At 43.8% G+C, this 18,180-nt stretch overlaps 2 protein-coding genes across 2 annotated transcripts in view; both read right to left on the bottom strand.

Moving 5' to 3' along the window:
• Positions 1-699: 699 nt before the first annotated feature.
• Positions 700-2,598, bottom strand: PRR15 (proline rich 15). The gene has a single exon (XM_058033864.1). The coding sequence runs from the start codon at positions 2,596-2,598 to the stop codon at positions 2,236-2,238; it is 363 nt and encodes a 120-aa protein (XP_057889847.1). The 3' UTR covers positions 700-2,235.
• An 8,281-nt stretch (positions 2,599-10,879) lies between these two features.
• The window catches only part of CHN2 (chimerin 2), a 158,963-nt gene continuing 151,662 nt past the window's right edge, over positions 10,880-18,180 (bottom strand). The window contains exons 11-13 of the mRNA XM_058026149.1: positions 17,269-17,406; positions 16,306-16,411; positions 10,880-12,752 (exon numbers count right to left, since the gene is read on the bottom strand). Coding sequence (XP_057882132.1) covers positions 12,581-12,752; positions 16,306-16,411; positions 17,269-17,406 — 416 coding nt within the window. The 3' untranslated portion in view covers positions 10,880-12,580. The remainder of the gene's footprint in view (positions 12,753-16,305; positions 16,412-17,268; positions 17,407-18,180) is intronic.

Here is an 18,180-nt window from a genome sequence, read left to right as displayed (position 1 = left end):
AGCCTCTGGCTAGTTCTGAGGATCTGACCCCCACAGAACTCACACCAAACTAGATGCAGAAGTTAAGAAATGCATCAGTGCAATTTCTGCTTGCTTGTTGTTCCATTTTGGGCACACACACATACAAAAACACTTCTTTGGACTTTAGAATACAGGCAGACTACTTCTGCCTATAATAAACATGAACAGTTTGGCCTCCAAAGGTAGTATGACAACGCTGGCAGCAAATGCACCACTTTGTGCCTCCTTCCTCCCCAGTCTCATCCTGTAGCTGGAATATGGTTCTTCATCATCCACCTCTGTTTCCAGCTTTTAAACTTTCCCCTTCTTTCTTACCCCCCTTTTCCCAAGACTAGGTTTGCTCTAATTGCTTCTTCTCAAGAAGAGCATTTCAGTTGTCCCTTGACTGAAGAGGCCTCCCATAAGAAAAGCAACCCTGAGGAGAAAGTTTAAAGACCTCCCCTCACCTCACCCAGATCTGTTCTTGGTCAGCATGGAGTCAGCAATATAAAAAGGCAGTCCAAACCCTGTACCTTGTAGTTTTACTAAAGGAAATTTTAAAAGCATGTATCTACACACTGGGTGGAGGAAAAAAAAAAAAAAGAAAAACTTCCATGGAAATGGATTTGATACTACAGTCCCTCTGTCCTTGGGTTCCAGGGTCTGAAGGTGTGAATGACCAGTGAGCACCTCAGCAGCTACGTTGTCTGAGTTTATTGCACAGGAGCTTTCAAGGTTCATTACATATTATTGTGCACATTGAACCACGGGGCACTTGCCCAGCATCTAGTGCAACATTTCAGTGATTGACAGTGGCTGGTTTAATCCGTATTTTCAACTGGAACTCACTTCTCATTTCCTTTCCAGTCTTTTTATTTTTAATTGACTCAAATGATTAGTTATTACCAAACAGAATCATAACTGCATTATACTTGACTGTTAGGAAATAATTTTCAGTGCCTGCCACTGTGTAGTATCTTGTCCTCAGAAAAAGTCTAAAGCCATTTTAACAATATAAAGCATATTGCAAATGCATTTAAAATAAATAAGTCAGTTGTTGCTACATCACCTACTATCAAGAAATGTGTAATTGCCAAGTATTTTTAGCTGATTTTGCTCTGTAAGGCACAACACCAGTACAAATCTGGCTTATATTTATTTGTCAAAAAAAAAAAATAAAATCCAAGAGCTCTTAGAGGGAGTGAATAACTACTTGAGTGAAAGCACATTATCTCACCATCAGAAGAAATCCTGGGACACTTTACCTTGCTTCAAAAGCCTCAGACAAGGTAAACAGTAAACACTTCCAGGGGTGCCCAAGCCTATTTCCACATTAGAACTGCAACCCTGCTTGTGCTCTCCAGGGCTGGTCTCATGTCCCAAAAGAATGTTTACATCTTATCACACAATTTCTTCATTGGAGCTTCATTATCCCAGTTATCACCGATTATGCAAAAATCATGTATCCCCTGGGTAAACTGTGAATTGCTAGACAACATGGGCCTCCCTCTGTAACAGAACTATGAGGGACCAGTCTCTGAAACATCATCTTAGTATTACACAGTAAGAAGAGGGAGAATACCAGCATGGTCCTGCCTTTTCCATATGCAAATGCAATGTGGGACATGGGCGAAGGCAAGAGCCTGCCCCTCACAATGCCTCTCTCTGCACCCCCGTGGGGGATGGAAGATGTGCTTGTGGCTAACGGCAGGACTGGCGCACTTTCGGCACCACCGGAGGTCCTCGGCCCTGAAATTAGATAAGAGCACTTTGCAACCCCCTTCCTTCGATAAGACAGCTTGTGAGATGAAAGCAGCAAAGCGCCTCCTGGGCTTGAGAGCCAGAAGGAGCTGGGGCACAGGCCTCAGAGTCAGCACGTTGGCTCCTGGCGAGGGCTGCGGGAAGGTTCAGAGACCCCACCGTCGGCCTTGGGATAGCACCTTTGAGTCCGCTCACCACAGTACAGGGAGTGGGATGTTTATTTGTGGTTTTTTAAAAGACAATCACATTGTCCCGTCATCCAGGGGTTTCTATTGGCGGTGTTGGTGTAACACAGCGCCCGCGATTCCCTCGCCTGGCAGCGCTGCCGGGCTCCCCGCAGCGTCCGCTCAGGTGTGGGAGGCCGCTGCCTACACGGCACCCACGGCTGTGGGGCAGTCACCGATTCCGGCCGCCTGTCCCGCCAGTTGTCCGGCCACCCATCCAGCGGCAGCTCCTCGGCAAGCTCCTCCCGGCCTACTCGGGCCCTTGGGCGGCGTGGCCTGGGGCGCCGCCGCCGTCGAAGACCTCGGGGCTGTCGGCCAGCAGCGAGGTGCGCACCTTCCGCCGCTCCTTGAAGCGGCCCGAATGGGACACCCGGAGGCTCCGCCGGTTGCCGACTGCGGTTCCCGCGGCGTCGCCGCTGCCGAAGGGACCGGACTGTTCCTCCCGGCCGTCGGGGCTGGGGGTGTCGGCGGGGGTCTCGCTGGCGACGGGGTGCGGCGGGGCTACCGGCGCTTCCTTGTGCTTCTTCTTGTTGGTCAGCGATTTCCACCAAGGCCCGGCCGAGCTCTTCACGCCGGCCCGAGGAGCGGCGGTGGCCGCGGCGCTGTCCGCCATCTCGGGCTCCTGCAGGGGGGGAAGAGGGCGAACACGGGTTGGCAGCCGGGCACGCCGCCTCCCCGCTCGGTCGGCGCCGGGACTCCTCTTGCCCAGCACCGGGGGACGGGCAGCGCTGCCGGGGAGGTGTGCCCGGCGCCCCGGAGCGGCCCGCGGGGAGGGACGGGTCCTGCGGCGGCGGCCGGGCGGGCGCGGGGGGAGCGTTCCGTGCCCCGTCGAGCGGCTCGGAAGCGCCGCCCGCTCCGTGCGCGGCTCGCTCGGTCTCAGGTAAATGACGCCCCGGAGCCGGGCCGCGGGACCCGCTCCCTGCGCTCAGCACCCCCCACTCCCAGAAGCAGAGCCGAGGTCCGGTACCTTGGGGCTGCCGCCTCCCCGCGGGACGAGGCCGGGAGCGTGGCGCGTCCTGGGGCTCCTGCGATGGGGCTCCTGCGATGGGGCTCCTTTCGCTTTCCCCCTCCCTCCTTCCCTCCCCTCCTCTCCCCGCCCCGCCGGCTCCCTGCGCAACAGGTACGGGAAGCGACACTGACCTGGGGCCCGCCCGGCGCTGCGGAGCGCTCCTGCCCCGCGGCGATCGCGGCCGCCGCTCGCCCTGCGGTGCCCGGCGCGGCCGGAGGGAGGGAGGGCACGGCCGGCGGGGAGGGCGGCGGTGCGGGGCGGCTGTGCTGTGCTGTGCTGTGCTGTGCTGTGCTGTGCTGTGCCGGGCGGCGCGGAGCGGAGCGGCGGCAGGTGCCGGGCGGCCCCGCGGCTCGCCCCCGTGGGCGGAGCGGCGGCACGGCCAGCCCCGGGGCCGGCCCCTCCCGCCCCACCTCGGGCAGGTGAGCGGGAGCCGCCCGGCCCCGGCTCCGCGGGGCTGCAGGGAGAGGGTCGGTGTCCCCTCCAGGGAGACCCGGCGGTGGAGGGACACGGGGAGGGGCAGAGGAAGAGGAGGAAGGGCAGGGAGCCTCGGCGCAGGTGAAATCCGAGGCTGCCGAGATGGATGCGGCGTTGCCAGCGTGCGTGGCTGAAACAAAATATCACTGCTTTTTGTTTGTGCACGTGATGGATGTGCGTGGGTGGGTATTTTAGAACCTTGAAGAAAATAGAATTGTGGTTAACTGCCCTTCTTGAAAAAACGAGTGGTGCTGTAGGTCACACGATGTAGTCTGGTATTTGTTTGACTTTGTATTGGGACTTTGACTTTCTGTGTGGTGATGGATATATGACCATACAAACGCCTTTGCCTTTTTTCATTCACCCAGAAATGAGAAAAAAGATTTGCTTTTGTCACACCACGTGTTAAAAGTGATTATTTGTTCTTTGTAGAGCTATGCCTTGTAATATGTGTTTGATTCCTAACGCCCTTCCCATCAACAGTGAGCCACTCAAGGATGCCTATGATGGTGCAGGTGTGTGAAAGCAGCATATTTCAGCCCCATCTTCTTTTGCAGATCAACTTCTGCTACTTGCAGCTTCCCGGAATAGCCCATAAAGATAAGAGGTATGGAAATTGGTGAATGCAGGTTGCTGAGGGAGAGGAGCCTGGGGCATGCACTTACATTACTCTGTAGAGTGCCCTCTTCAAAGGCAAAGGCTTTTGGATAAGGAAGCGTACACTTGAAAGTGTACACTGCAAACAGTCTAGCAAATCAATTAAAATCAACAGCAAAAAAAATCTCCTACGGAATAAAACACAAACTTCCTGTGGTAAAAGATAGCCTTTACATTCCCTCCTAGCAAGTAAGCAACTAACATTTTCCAAGACACAAAGCACCAGGGCATCAGGCTCTCTTGGGCCAAGGACGGTAGCAGCCCACAGAGTCAAGTTTCTCCTTGTGACTGTGACCTACTGCTTTGCTACTCGTATCTGTAGAGAAAGAGAACACCTGCATCTCTCTCCATCTTGTGTCCCAGGAAAGTGCCTGGGAAAAAGGGAATTTATGTAGAAATAAAGGTAGTTTTTGTGTTGAAAGGCTCTTTTCGCAAAAATATTGCTGGTTGTCTTTTATAGCTTTCAGTCCGCAAACAGGCTTATACAAAACATTTAGTACTTATTTTATTTTGATTACCATACACCTGACCTCTTAGCTCACAAAACACCAAATTTACATCAAATCAGTGTGAGGTTTTTTTTCAGTTAAACCCATTTCAGAGAGTCCTAGAAGGAGAGATTTTTCCTTTTTGACAGTGTACTGAAAAGAGAGAGGCAGGTTGGGAGGCTTTGTAAGAGATGTGGGAGTGGGAGGATGCTGCCTGTGTGAGTCTGTGGTGGTGCAGGAGGACAGCAAAACCTGCTCTGCTCTTGAAAGTCACAACATGCTGTTCCACAAGATTGTCACTAAGGTTAGTGTTTATACCAAAACAACTCCGACAGTGAAAATGTATGCTCTCTCCCTTTCTTGCTGCAACACTATTTGTTGCATTCTTTCAGTATACATATATTTACAGTGTTTATTTAAACAGAAAAGGAAATAACATATTGCCTATTTCAATGCATGGAGGTTGGATAGCACATTCATCTAATAAGACTACTGCAGTTAAATTCTGTCCTGTCTTTGCAGGGATAAAGGCTGGGATAAAAAAAATCAGTGGGGTTTTGTAGTCCCAGCTAGGGTGGATATGCAGGATGCTAGCAGATGACCCAGTACACTGCAAAATAAAATTATAGGGCTTTTTTTACATTATAACATGCTCCTTTTGTGTACAGTTGAACCATATTGATATAAGCTTCTTCAGAATTCTGAAGGGTCTCCAAAATTCAGAAATATCCTGGTATTTTCAAGACTTAGATTCTCAAAGACTGATTTGAATGTCAGTCCTCAAACTAATCTTATTTACAACCCCTAAATGTTACTGCAGTGAGTAAAAAAAATATATAGTGCTTCGTGCAGTTCCCACTGTCCTTTTTCAAAACTTTGCCAGCCCTCCTGTGCTCATGTTGAAACTGGGCTCTGGAAAGCTTGGATTGCCAAGCCACACCTTATCTAATTGTGTTGAGGGGTCTCATCTCTACTGGCAGAGAGTGGCACTGTCCACTGCAGACATCAGCCTTCCCAACACCATGGAACCCTTTGGTTTCCAAAGCTCTGATGTTAAATGCAGTTACAATTATACCAAGGGGATAAGAAGAAGCAAAACATGCAGTAGTGAATATTTCTGTCAGAGCTCTCATCTACCCTGAAACCCCAACCATCCAGCAAATATACTGGATGTTTGAAACTTTGGTTTCTCAAATGCTAATGCTAAGGCCAAGAAAGTGTTCACACCAACTGAAAAGAGCATGGCACTGGCACCTAGAGACTGCAGAGCACTGCTAAGGTCCATCTTCCTGTTGAATATCTTCCAGTAGTCATCATTTGTATCTTCAAGTTTCAATTAAACTCTTAACCTTGCCCTGATACACAACTGAGCAATTGGCTCATATGAAAAAAAAAAAAGCAACCTCCTGGCACAAGTTGGCCCTTTAACATTCAGCATTAAAACCAGTTCTTGGAACTCCTAAGTCTCAGAGCCTAAATGTTACATCAATTTAAACCAATGGACCTCTGTGCAAAGGAAAAGATCACACAAACAACTGTCTCCCATCTGCGTCCAGCTGCCAGTTCAGAAGCCAGCAATAATTTAATTTCTCTTAGATTTAGATTTCTATGTGCTAGTGGCGTCTCAAATTTTAGCTTTACTACAATAACCACAGGAAGGACTCCAACCATTTTATAATGGGCAAGAATATTTTCCCTGTTGACAGTAGTCTGCTGCTCAAGACTGTGGAACTGCAGCATTCATTACCAGTCTACATCTGCCCTGCCAAAAGAAAAAAAAAAAAACAAAAAAGAAAAAAAATTATTACCAGAGCATAGGTTTTAACCCTGCACCTGGTGTATTTAGCCTATTAGTGGTGACTCCCTGGCATAATTTCAAATTTGGGCCTCTGTCTGTATGTGCACTGCTCAGGCATGGTTTCAAGGCAGTGGGAGCAAAGGATTATTTCCCTTAAGCAGGATGGATGACAGTTTGTCACCCTCCCCAGCTTTATTGCAACAGGCTTTGCACCCTCCAACACTTCAGTTCACAACCACTCCTTATTTAAGAGTCTAGGACATGCATTGCAGCATAGCTTCTGGGTATGAAAGCAGCTGTTTGGTGGGCTGAAACACAGCCCTTACACAATTTTTGAGCCAGTGCCTCTAGAAAAAAAATGAGTCTCAAAGGCCACAGGGACACTGAGAGGACCTTATTTAAGTACAATGTAATATGGATAGGGCATGGTTGCCTTGACTCCATTTCGTTGACTGACACAGATGTAGTCTTAAGTTTTATGATCTTACCTCCAACACTAGGACAGACAGCATCCTTATTTACATGGGCCCTGTGAAGGGAACTAGTCCTGTAGTGGAATGCAAAGTGTTAGCTTAGTGCTAGTGCTCATTCGCATTCAATGGGAAGTTCAGCTGCAGGAATAAATCTGTCTCAGGACTCATCAGCTTCTGAAACTTTACCTAAAACACTACAAGGCCCGAAACTTCATCAAAGCAGACTGTAAACACAGCTCCTCAAATTTTCAGTTCCCAGCCAGCCTCTGACACCAGCCCTATTCTTACATTTGTATGTCCAGCAGCAGTTTGATTCTTTGAATCCCAAACTCTTAAAATTTGTCTTCTCTTTCACTCTTACAGTATCTGAAGATAAAACTAAGGTCCTATTTCTTCAGCAGATTAGAAAAATATGGATTTATGTGGTGGCTATTGACACCAGTACCCTTCCTAGCTCTGAAGGCCTTGCAAAACAGTCTGTTCATCCCTATTCTTAAAGAGAGATTCCATGCACTGTTTGGAAAGACAGAGCTGATCATTAGTGATACCAACATGCTGCAGTTTTCACAACTTTGGGAACCACTCAGTCATTAGGGCTTTAGATTTCCAAGGTCTGTCCCTACTTTAATTAATTCCTACTTTAATTGTAACTCTGACACTCATGTCTGAAACAACAAAAACCCCACCATGAACAATAGCTCCTTATTGACACATCCCTATAGGATCATTCCTATTCCTGATACCGAGGGCTGTACAACTTCCAGTGACAAGTCTGGTTCTTCAATGTTTGGATTACTAACTTAACCCTAACTGTTACCTATGGATGTTATGATACCTATGGAGCCCAGTCTCCTGAAGTTCTTGGGCAGCAGCATGTGGTAATTAATATGGATTTTTCTGTACATTGATCATCATTTGTGCCCTACAGTAGAACAGAAATTAAGGTATCTTCAAATATGGCTGGCAGCAATTTATGCTCTTCAAGATCTAACTCTGTTCCTCATTATAACATTCCTTTTAGTGGTAACAAATGGCTCATACTTTCAAGAAAAGAGAGAATATTTTGACTGGCACTTTTTCAGGCTCTGCAATGAAAGCAGCTTCCAGTGGCAACCTTGGTTTGTGCCATCCCCAAATCTGCTGCGAATGGAACCCTGACAGTTTCTCTACTTACAAGCAGCTGTTCATTTCTACTGTAGCTCATGAAGCACTTGCTCCATCTGACACAAGCTTTCTTCCTAACTGCAGTCCTTAAAACATCCTACAATAATCCATGTCCTTCAGTCCACTGATGTCCTGAATCTGTAGGCCCTAGAGCACTCAGCAATAATCTTAGCTCCCTAATGTTCAGATTTCTGAATCTTAACTGTTTTCTTTAATCAAGGAATTAATCTCTACAGCTAAAAACATAAAGCCTATTGATGCTCTCATCCTTATCTCTATTAGCCCTATAGTCTCTTCATTCCCTTTAGATAGCTGTAGGGATAACAATGTAATACTGCTTTGAAGATCCAGTTAGATGGCATTCTTCTTGCCTAAGTGTTTGTGAACTACCTCCTTACTCAAAGAGTTCTTGTGCTTTCAGTCCCTGGTTATGAGTAGGGGCTTTATTGACACTACAGTATTTTTTCTCTCTTTTCTGCAGAACTTCTCTCTGTACTTGTTGATAAAAAAGATAAGAAGATGGTCAGACAGGCTCCTGCAGGGAGTTACAGAGGAGTTCGACTAGATAGCTTTAAATGTCCCTTCCAACCCAAACTATTCTAAGATTCTGTGATTCTGTGATTCTGTGATTCAGTTCAGCTATTTATTACTCCAGGTATTTTCAGCACTCTCCAAGGTCTCACTAAGCCCAGAGTTTAACCACACCTGCAATCCCTTCTACCTCCCGTGTGCTGTGTTTCCCGTAGTACACAGCCCAGGTCTGTCCAAAACCTTGTTTCAGAAGAGACCCTAAACCTGATACATTAATTCCCAGAGTCTTAGGCTAAGTGCCCCTGCAGCACTGTCGCTGTCAATAAGACTCAAGTGTTGTCTGAGCTTTGAGAATGAGAACGTTATATGTGGGGGAAAGTGTAAACTTACCTCTTCTTTAGAAATAAAATGGATGTGATTCCAATTCACCCAGGTTTGTGCTGTGTTAGACCTGTTTTGTAGCTTAAACTGACCTTAGCTTGCAAAGCAGAGAGTTGAGAACAAAGCTCTGTCTTCTTTGTACTTTGTAACTTCATGTAAAAAAAAAAAGTTTTCCTTTCTATGTACTTTGTTTCTCTTTCTTCCCCCTCCCCCCTACAAACTCTTCTCCTTCCTCGGTAGCTTCTACATCCTTTGTCCAATTCCAATAGTATTTGACAGCAGGAAATTAAGCTTTTCAGCTACTGGTGTCTGGGTGGAGGAGCCCCAAATTGGTGTCTCATTTGAGGAAACCCTTTGACAGTCTGGTGCCCTCTCAGGATGTGTGTGCTTTGGAGCCAGACACACAGCATGCTGCCTTGTCTCCAGCGTGGTGGTGTCAGAGAAAATTCCTTTGCTCACTTCCCTGGTGGGTTCCAAATACTTAAACCTGACAGCAATGAGTCTCATAAAGAAGAAATTTCAGCTGTTCCACAGCACTCTGGAAAGTTCCCACCTTACAAACCATTAACATAACTTTGATGTGATGTTTCACTGATCGTGGCTAAGACACTTCAGCTTTATGGAAGGCAAGTTGTCTCCCCCCAGCTGCTGTGAGGGTGTACAGAGAACAGGGCACCCAGAACATGGGGACAGCTGAATGGCAGGTGGAATAGGAGTGGGTGGCTGCAGGAGGGCACTTGCTGCTTCACCAAAGGCCTTCTCCAATAGCTGGAGGGGAACAAGGTTTGGGCTGAACACCTGGCTGCAGGCAGGATCCCCTGCAGTCAGACACTGGTGTCTCACCTGCCCCCAGAGGTGCAGAAATGTCTTCTACTTGAGATGAAATGAGAAGTTACATGGGCTTACACACAGCCTCCTGGAAAATCTTTCAAAGGACTCTTACTACTTGCTGCTAGTGCCTTATGTGAGATAAATCATCATGCTCTTGCTGGATGCTTTGAAGCAAAGGGAAGGATTTGGTTCAATCCAGTCAAACCCATTTTTCCCCCCCTGTGTACTGGATTATAGGTTTCCATTAAAGGTAAGCATGATTTTTCTACTGTCTCAGCAGTGAGTTTTGTAGAGGGAAGTCTGCTGCCTTTTTACTTCCTCAGATGATGAATCTGAAATGGTCTGACCTCACTGTGCCACTCGACCCCAGGTGCAGCAGTGATGGGCACAGCAAGTGCGACAGGAGATGAAGCAGGCGCGGCACAAGGTGGCACTAATGAGGTGTGGAGGGGACAGGGGCCATGTACCTCCGTGCTCAGCATGCCCCGAGGATGCTGGACACCGGCTGATCAGTTAGCCAAGTGAAAGGTGAGCAATTTTGTAGATATTTGTTTTTAAAATGCAGAATCATATTCATCCCTCTGTCCAACAGATTAGAAACTGCTCTCTAGACACTGAGCATGGGTGCTTTTAGGCACCTGCCTTGTACTGTCATCAAATCCTTAAGATGGGACATGTGTTGGAGATTCCCGGCAGTGAGACAAGCTAAAGATGCCTTTGTTCTACCTTTAAAAAAACAGCTCATAATGCACCTGGCCAGAAAAACCATTGTTAGTCAAATGTCTGTGTTCAAGAGTGTGGAAAAATACTCTGATGACATTGATTCTCAGATATTGATGAAAGTGATGTTGAGATTCATTGCCTGTTTGAAGTTTTGTGTAGAGGTGGTTTGGGGTGGTCTCTGAAAATAAATGTGTGCATGTGCTTGGCTGTGGTGGTATGGGCAACCTGGTGCCAATATGAAACTGTGACCTGCAGTAAAACTGTTCAAATTTTTGAGCAGGAAAGTTTCCAGCAATGTCAGAATGGTAATTAGCAATTGATTTTTGTTTGGCAGCTTGCCGTGTAGTCAGTGACAGACACCAAAACTCTTTTAACACATTTAATGGGATTTTTCCTTCCATTTACACTATCATAAATTACAAAGCATATTTCACTTCACAAAATAAAACCATTTCCAGATCATTTTTTATGACAGTATTAAGTAGTACATAACCTACAACAAATAGTCCTGCACAAGGCAGGAGGATCTATGGAAGTATTGGGAACTCAGACTATTTAGCACCTGCTCTGCAATCTGGGTTAATCTATCTAGCCCTTAGTTATTTCTCTAGAAGACAACAAATTTACAGTCATACCCTCTACCTCTCTTCATTATCATAGTTACACATATTTTTCAATTTGAATAGAAACATGTGCTCCCTGAAATAATTCAGGAAACTGCATCACTGAGTTACCAAGCATATGATACAAATGATCAAGATGAGGGAGTATTAGAATTTTTTTTGTACTGAAAATTGAGTTTGGTAGTAAAGTATGTTGATTTTCTACGCTTGCAGAAACATTTAATGCTGAGAAACAGTTTTAACATTAGGAATAAGTTGCAGTTAGACTACGAACTCTGTAGGTCAATGTTTGTGAGGGGAGAAAAATATTAAAACTTGGTAATAATTAAATTTACCAGCTCCCACATATCCTACACGTTCTGTCTTTCTTTCTTTCTTTCTTTTTTTTTTTTTTTTTTCTAACAAACCATCAGGAAACACATTCAAGATAAATACCTACAATTTTAGCAGATTTACTGTACATTTATAAATAGAGAAACATGACAAAACATAAGTCAATTTTTACAGAAAAACCAAATCCTTCATCATTCACCCAAAAAAGTGCTGACTTTCAACAAGGCCAGAAAATATCCAGTGTCCCAGCATCACGCAACTTATATATTACTGTAATCCAAGAAAAATCTGGCATGTGAAACTGATACTACCACCAGGACTTTGAAAACAATTCTCAAGACCTTATCTTACATGGGAGAAAAAATAAAAAAAGAGAATATACTATATGTTTCGGGAAATAGCAAATGGCTGGAAGTGTACAATCCTAGGGTGCTAGTGCCTAAATGCAAAGAAATCTAAGGAAAACTGAAATATGCACAAGAAATGTATTCTCCTTTAAAACACTTGCAATGGAAGAGGTATGTCAGGATAATACTGCATTAGTGGCAATTGTTTTCAATATATCATAGCAAAAATGCAGGAAATAATTACGTGAAAATAATCAATGCACCGCATTGATGTATAGTTTGCTAAAATAAAATGCCATTCTTTCAGCTAGGTAAAGTAAAAATATCTTTATAATATAGGTTCTGTTTCACAATTGACATATATAATTACGTCTCATGAAGAAGGAAAGGTATAGGCATATACAAGTAACACTGATTAAGTACCTTTTTGCTTTTCTAGCCATATTAAAATACGTTTTGTGTTTCTTAATAAGTTAACAATAAAATTGTTTGAAACTTTTCAAAACAAATATACATCTGAGGCAAGGCAAAAGATACAAGGTAAGAGGATTTTTTCTGACCTTCTTTTTCCCTTCTACAAAGAGGCATATGTCTATGAGACATAGGCTTTCCCTAAACATTTTGGCATCCATCTGCAACTTTGCAGAAATTGAAGTGCAGTCAAGGAACTCTTCCTTTCTGTTTAAAAAAATTTAAAGAAATGTTGTTTTTACTTCAGACTAATTATCTTAAAACAAATGGCTTTGAAGATATGCCTCTCTGACTAGAAGAGAACATCTTCATTTTCTATTAAAATCTGCACAATTAACTTCTGGTACCGCATGTCATTCAGTGTAGCAAGGGTACTGTCCTCTGGAGGTCTCATTAAAGTAGGTCCAAACACTATTCCCAGGTTTTCAGCATTCATAAAATTCTCCTTTTCATGCAAGGTAACCCTAAAATAGAAAAAAAAAAAAAGTCATTAGTTGCTCACTTCCCAGAAAAAAAGAATATCTGCATCTTTGTCTGTAGTCTTGCTTCACATCAAGCACTGGTGTGTAGACATTTTTTCTAGATATAATAACTGTTTCACAGTTCTATATTATTACTTTTCCACAACAAGTACAATGCAGCTATGGCAGGACTGAGATTTTTACTGCCTTTAAACACCTCTCATGGGCCTCTTCAGTGATTTTTCCATGTGGCTGTCTGTTAGGGTGTAAGAATTAGTGGCAATTGCTTTTTTAAAGGCATAAATATGATTTAAATGATGATGTATGGAGCAGTTCTCTATGCTACAGTAACTGCAGTTCTCTGGCAGGCTGTGCTTGGTGTGTATCACACAGGGGGTGAAGGTGTGCTTCACAAATACAGGCACGGATTTTCCTTGGACTACTGATGCTCCCAGACATGATTCCAGCCTGCAGGAACCTTCACATGGATATTCTGCCTTGTTGGCTGCCCCAGGCCAACCAGGAGCTGAGTGATTCCAACTCATTGTTACACTTCAGGAGTAGGCTGAATCCTGCACCTGCCTGGAGAGGTGGCTTAAATCGGGCTGCTATAAATGCCACCTATCCTTGACAGAGAACAGAGGCACTTTGGGGAAGAGCCCAGGTTGTTTTGTTTGCTGACATAGGTCATATAATGTAAATACAAGAATAGATGGACTGCTTGTGGCTGAAGCAAAGAAAGTCCACCACGGATTGGCCAAGGTGCAGAGAAGACAGCCCTGTCTGGAAAATCAGTCAGGCCTGCTGGAAAATGCAAGGTGTTCTCAAGGTGTCCCTCCAGGTAGCAGCGCTGGTTCACATCAGTGTTGTCCTATTTGAGTGGCACATTGAGTTCAGTCCTGAGAGCGCTCTTGCACTGTGGTGTGGCACAGCCACAGTCCCTTGATCCATCACAGTCCTTGATCAGTCGTGGGCCAGACATTTCCTGTGAGAAGTGCAGCCTGGATAAGGTTTCACATCTCCTTCATACAACTGCTCTGCCAGGGTGAAGCATATCTAGTTTTGGAGACAGCTCTCCTGGCAACAGCTGAGGCCTTCCCTAGCCATGGCAATTCCCAGCTGGATTCACTCGTGCCGTCACAGGAGCACAAAGTGGCTGAAACATATGACTCGGTTGTGCTTCTACTGTCATCTCTCTGCAAAGAATGGCTCTGTCACAGGAAAATGCTGTTGCTCTTTGCTTTCAGGACAGCAATCTAGTAGTGCCCCTACTCACAGATACATCCTCATCTTCTAGCACATATATTAGCTTTGCTTTGCAAGGAGCAAAGACAAAGCAAGGCTGGGAAGCTGAAGCCACCTCTTCACCTCGAAGCTGAAGCAAGTGTCTGTCTGACACTCTGCTTTCCCTCTGTGCATGTGTGCAGCACAGATGTTCAACAGCTGTGCAAAGCTACACAGGTCTTACTAGCAGCTCTGTTCAGGAGTGTGGGCTTGCTGCACAGCTGGGGTGAACACAGAGAAGATTCAGAGCTTGACTGCAATGCCAGTGTGGATGGAGTTGTCTGTATTTCACCACAGGGGGGACTGCTCATGCTATTGCATTTCCTTCAATTTTGAGCAAAAAGTTATCAGAAAGGTAATTAATTGACCTACAAACTCTTTTTTGTTGTTGTTGCTGATGTTGTCCTCTGCTGGATTTTCCTGTTGTTTTAACAACAACTGGAGTTTCTTTTCAACTGAGAATGAGCAGTGGTGTAGATGCTGTGACCCAGCAGTCCTTACATAGACTCCCTTACACTGGTGCCTGTTTTATCCATGCAGGAAGAGTCCTAGGGGATTGAAATTGGAACTCTGTGTTTAATCTACAGAACAGCATAGTCTGAACCTTAATGATTCTTTCCTTTCACATTCAAATCTCTCCCAACAGAGTCTCCATAGGAACTGACATGCACTTGATTTCCATGCAGACACCAAAAGCTACAATTTGGGAATGCAGAGAAAACTCATTGCATGACTTGCAGATATTTGAGAGAGGAAGCCTAATCAGCATTTCAGACTCTTCCTGCCTGATCAGTAGTTCAGCTCAACAGCTGAACCAAAGCCTGGACTGCAGTTCATGAGAAGCAGGAAGGTAAAAATTTGCTGCCAGGATATGAAGGTACTGATTCTGTGTGCAGGTCACTTTTCTACAGCCTCCACAGGCCTTCTTAAAAGCTAATGTGAGTCACCATCAGTTGTCCATGCATATGTACTGACAAGAGTGGGTATTTGCACATCTCATTTCTGCAGAGTCCAAAGAAGCTCCTGCATGCCCAGGTAATGTCCCATCAAGGGGAAAAATTACTCAATTGTAATGACCTGAGCTGATTCAAAATGAGGAAAAGTCTCTGCATAATGAGAACTTGATAGAGCATGAAATTCACTTCACAGAAGTTCTCTGATGCAGCTTTATATGAATTTAGGTCTTTTGAGGTTGGCATTAATAGTGCAGAATAGTGCAGATGAAGCCCAGAGAGTACTCCACATTTACAGCTGTGTTGCAAGTAGTGGAACAACTAAGAAGAGATCAGTGATTTTCTGAATAAAAGGTCAGTAGCTTTTTTCCTCCCTTATCCCTTCTTCTGTTGTTTCCAAGTAGCAAAATTTAACCAGAGACAAGAAATAACTTGGGCAATATAGCCATAAATGAAGTCCTGCTTTGAGATGACAGCACCAGTCTGTACTCAGCTTCAGTTTTTAAAAACTTACAAAGAAGACCTCTTGAGGCATGTAAATACCCAAAGCAGCACAGTAGAGTTAGCATGGTTTTGAGAAACAATTTTGCTTGAAATGAGTGGAAGTGATGGACCCTCTTTGGAGCAGTCCTTAATTTTTCTAGGTACCTAGCTGAAAACTTGCTAAACTTGGAGGTACACTCCTAAGTGTGTTAAAAAATTAAATTTAGGCACTTTTGAAAATTCTGTATGCCTTATGAAGCTTTACGAAGCCCCTCATGGATGTCTTATGTATGCCTAAAGAAGCTTTGGAAAGCAAATGAGGCAGAACATGTTTGAAACCAAGAGAGATATAACTGGGACCTGTATTACTTTTACTAGTCATATAAAAATAGGCCCTGCTTGGTTCTTGGCTTCCTGTGATGTGAGGAAACAACTCATAAGAGAAAGCTCTTTCCTTTTAGGGTTATTGTTCAGGAAGACAAAACAGGAGGTAAGGGGAGGCAGAAGCAAAGCATGGTCAAGTGCTGCCTCACAGCAGCACATCTCTGGAGCACCTACCCCTGGGTATTTTTCAGATATTATCTGCCTTAGAGAAACGTGACAAATGTCAATAACTCTTGAAAGGTTTGAAATAATATGCCAGCAAAAGGATCTATGCTACATAAGTGCACAGCTTATATGCACTTATACAAACAGCTTGTCTGCTTATCTGTAACATTATTGGTTTAGAGGCAGTGCCCTAATGGAAGCTTTATTAGGACTTTCTGTAATATTTCTTTTCAAAGCAGAAAATTGTTAAGCTCTTCAAGAATTACCCTGCATGTCAATTAACTCACTTTTTGAGATGAATCATTAGGTATCTAAGTGTCTCGTAGTGAGCAGCAGGGAGTAACATCAACACTTCATGTATTGCTTCTAGTCGTTCATCAGGATTGCAGATTTCTGTAAAAACACCAAACAGGATTAATGTTAATAGGTCTTTCCATGTGTACACAGCAATAAATCAGGAAGATAACTTATTATTATGGAATCATTTACAAGCCATTGACTGTGCTTGCAGGGATAAATATTGCACTCATAAATGTGATGCTTATCAGCAATTTCTGCATCCTCAAAAAGAAAATAAAAAAGGTTTTAAAAAGAAATCAGCAACAAAGACCTCCCAGGAGTTATCTCCATGGTCTGTAGCTCTATCTACAGGTCTGTCTAGATACAGTACCTGAGCTTTGTTAAGTGCTTCATAATACTATTCTGCCCAGAACTGCCTATTTAAATATGTTACAAAAGATTACTTTCATAAGCCTTCAAAACTAGATCAAGTGTAGATGTATGACTTTAGGAGACTATGCTTGAATATGTAGGTTTAGCTAGAGACTGAAATGGCATGGAATTACCTCAGGATTTCTCAATGTATTTAAATATGTAGGTATCAATGATACCTACATATACTGAGCATCAGTGCTCATTTAGAACTGTTTGGCAATCTTTCTAAAAATTTGAGCAGGATTTACACTATTCTTTTATCTTGACATACAAAAAGACACTGAAAGCACACTTTCTGATACTAGTCAGTTATTCTGATACCATACATTTGCTTTTATTTTTTTAACCTGCATGACATCCCATCTGATGAACAATCAGGCAAAAGCTTCATGTGAATAAAGGACATGGCAGAGAAGGAAAGAAGACAGTGCCCATGCCCATTTCCCCAGTTTTTTTCTGTCCTTTCCTTTAACCTGGACAGCTTTACAGATGGGAAATATAAATAGAGGTTGGTACAAATGCTAAGCAATACTTACTTGCTGCCTCTATGAACTTGGAATAGGTGTCATAGGTGATCACAGGAATTGGTAAGTCTCTGAAATATAGCTTCAGTGCTCCAGCAATGATGTTTATGTCTGGATAAATACTGGCAGAAATATCAGCCTTGTCACCATCTAGAAAAAGAGGAAGAAATCTGTTTAAAAGCGCCCTAATTTTGATGGAAGCAAGGCTAGTCTTCTAAGTCAGATTTATTGTGTGCAACCTGACAAGAGAATCAACCTGAAAGTGCTTGGAAGGCTTAAATGAGAATATATTGCTACCAAGTTTACAGTATATCAATGAGGAATGGTAGTTTCTTTATGTTTTAGTAAACAATTTATTTGCTCACATCTTTTGGAGGGGGTGGTGATTACAGCATCCATATCTGCAGTGTACCACCTCAAACATACTGTTTTAATGTTGGATGAAAAAACATGCTAATAACATATTTCTTGCATTTAGCCCATTTATTCACTGAAACTAAGCTATTAATAATTTATTCTGACATAATATTTTCCATCTGCATAGGAATATGCACCATATTTTCATCCCTATTTGGAGAAAGAGAGGCATAGAGAAATAACAGAAATTTGCAATGACCCTCAGGAGACCAGTGGGAAAAATCAAGAAACATCCAAATCTTGCATGTCTTGTACCAACATTTCCATAGTGATTAGCTGAAACGAAAGCTGCCTTATTTTCTGCTATTTTCTAATGTCTTAATACATGACTTATTTATTTATAGCAAAGATCTGAATTCAAATAGGCATGCTAAGGAATTTAGCTATACAATTATTCTGAAATGTGCATCACAGGTTTTTAATTAATATGGATACTTGTAATGGATGAAATGCTAAACAGATGAATCTAAAAAGGCATACATCTAATGTAACAGTTAGTTAGAACTC

The sequence above is a fragment of the Melospiza georgiana genome, chromosome 1 (assembly GCF_028018845.1).
Source record: "Melospiza georgiana isolate bMelGeo1 chromosome 1, bMelGeo1.pri, whole genome shotgun sequence".
Taxonomy (NCBI): Eukaryota; Metazoa; Chordata; class Aves; order Passeriformes; family Passerellidae; genus Melospiza; species Melospiza georgiana.
This window is presented reverse-complemented; position numbering and strand designations above follow the sequence as displayed.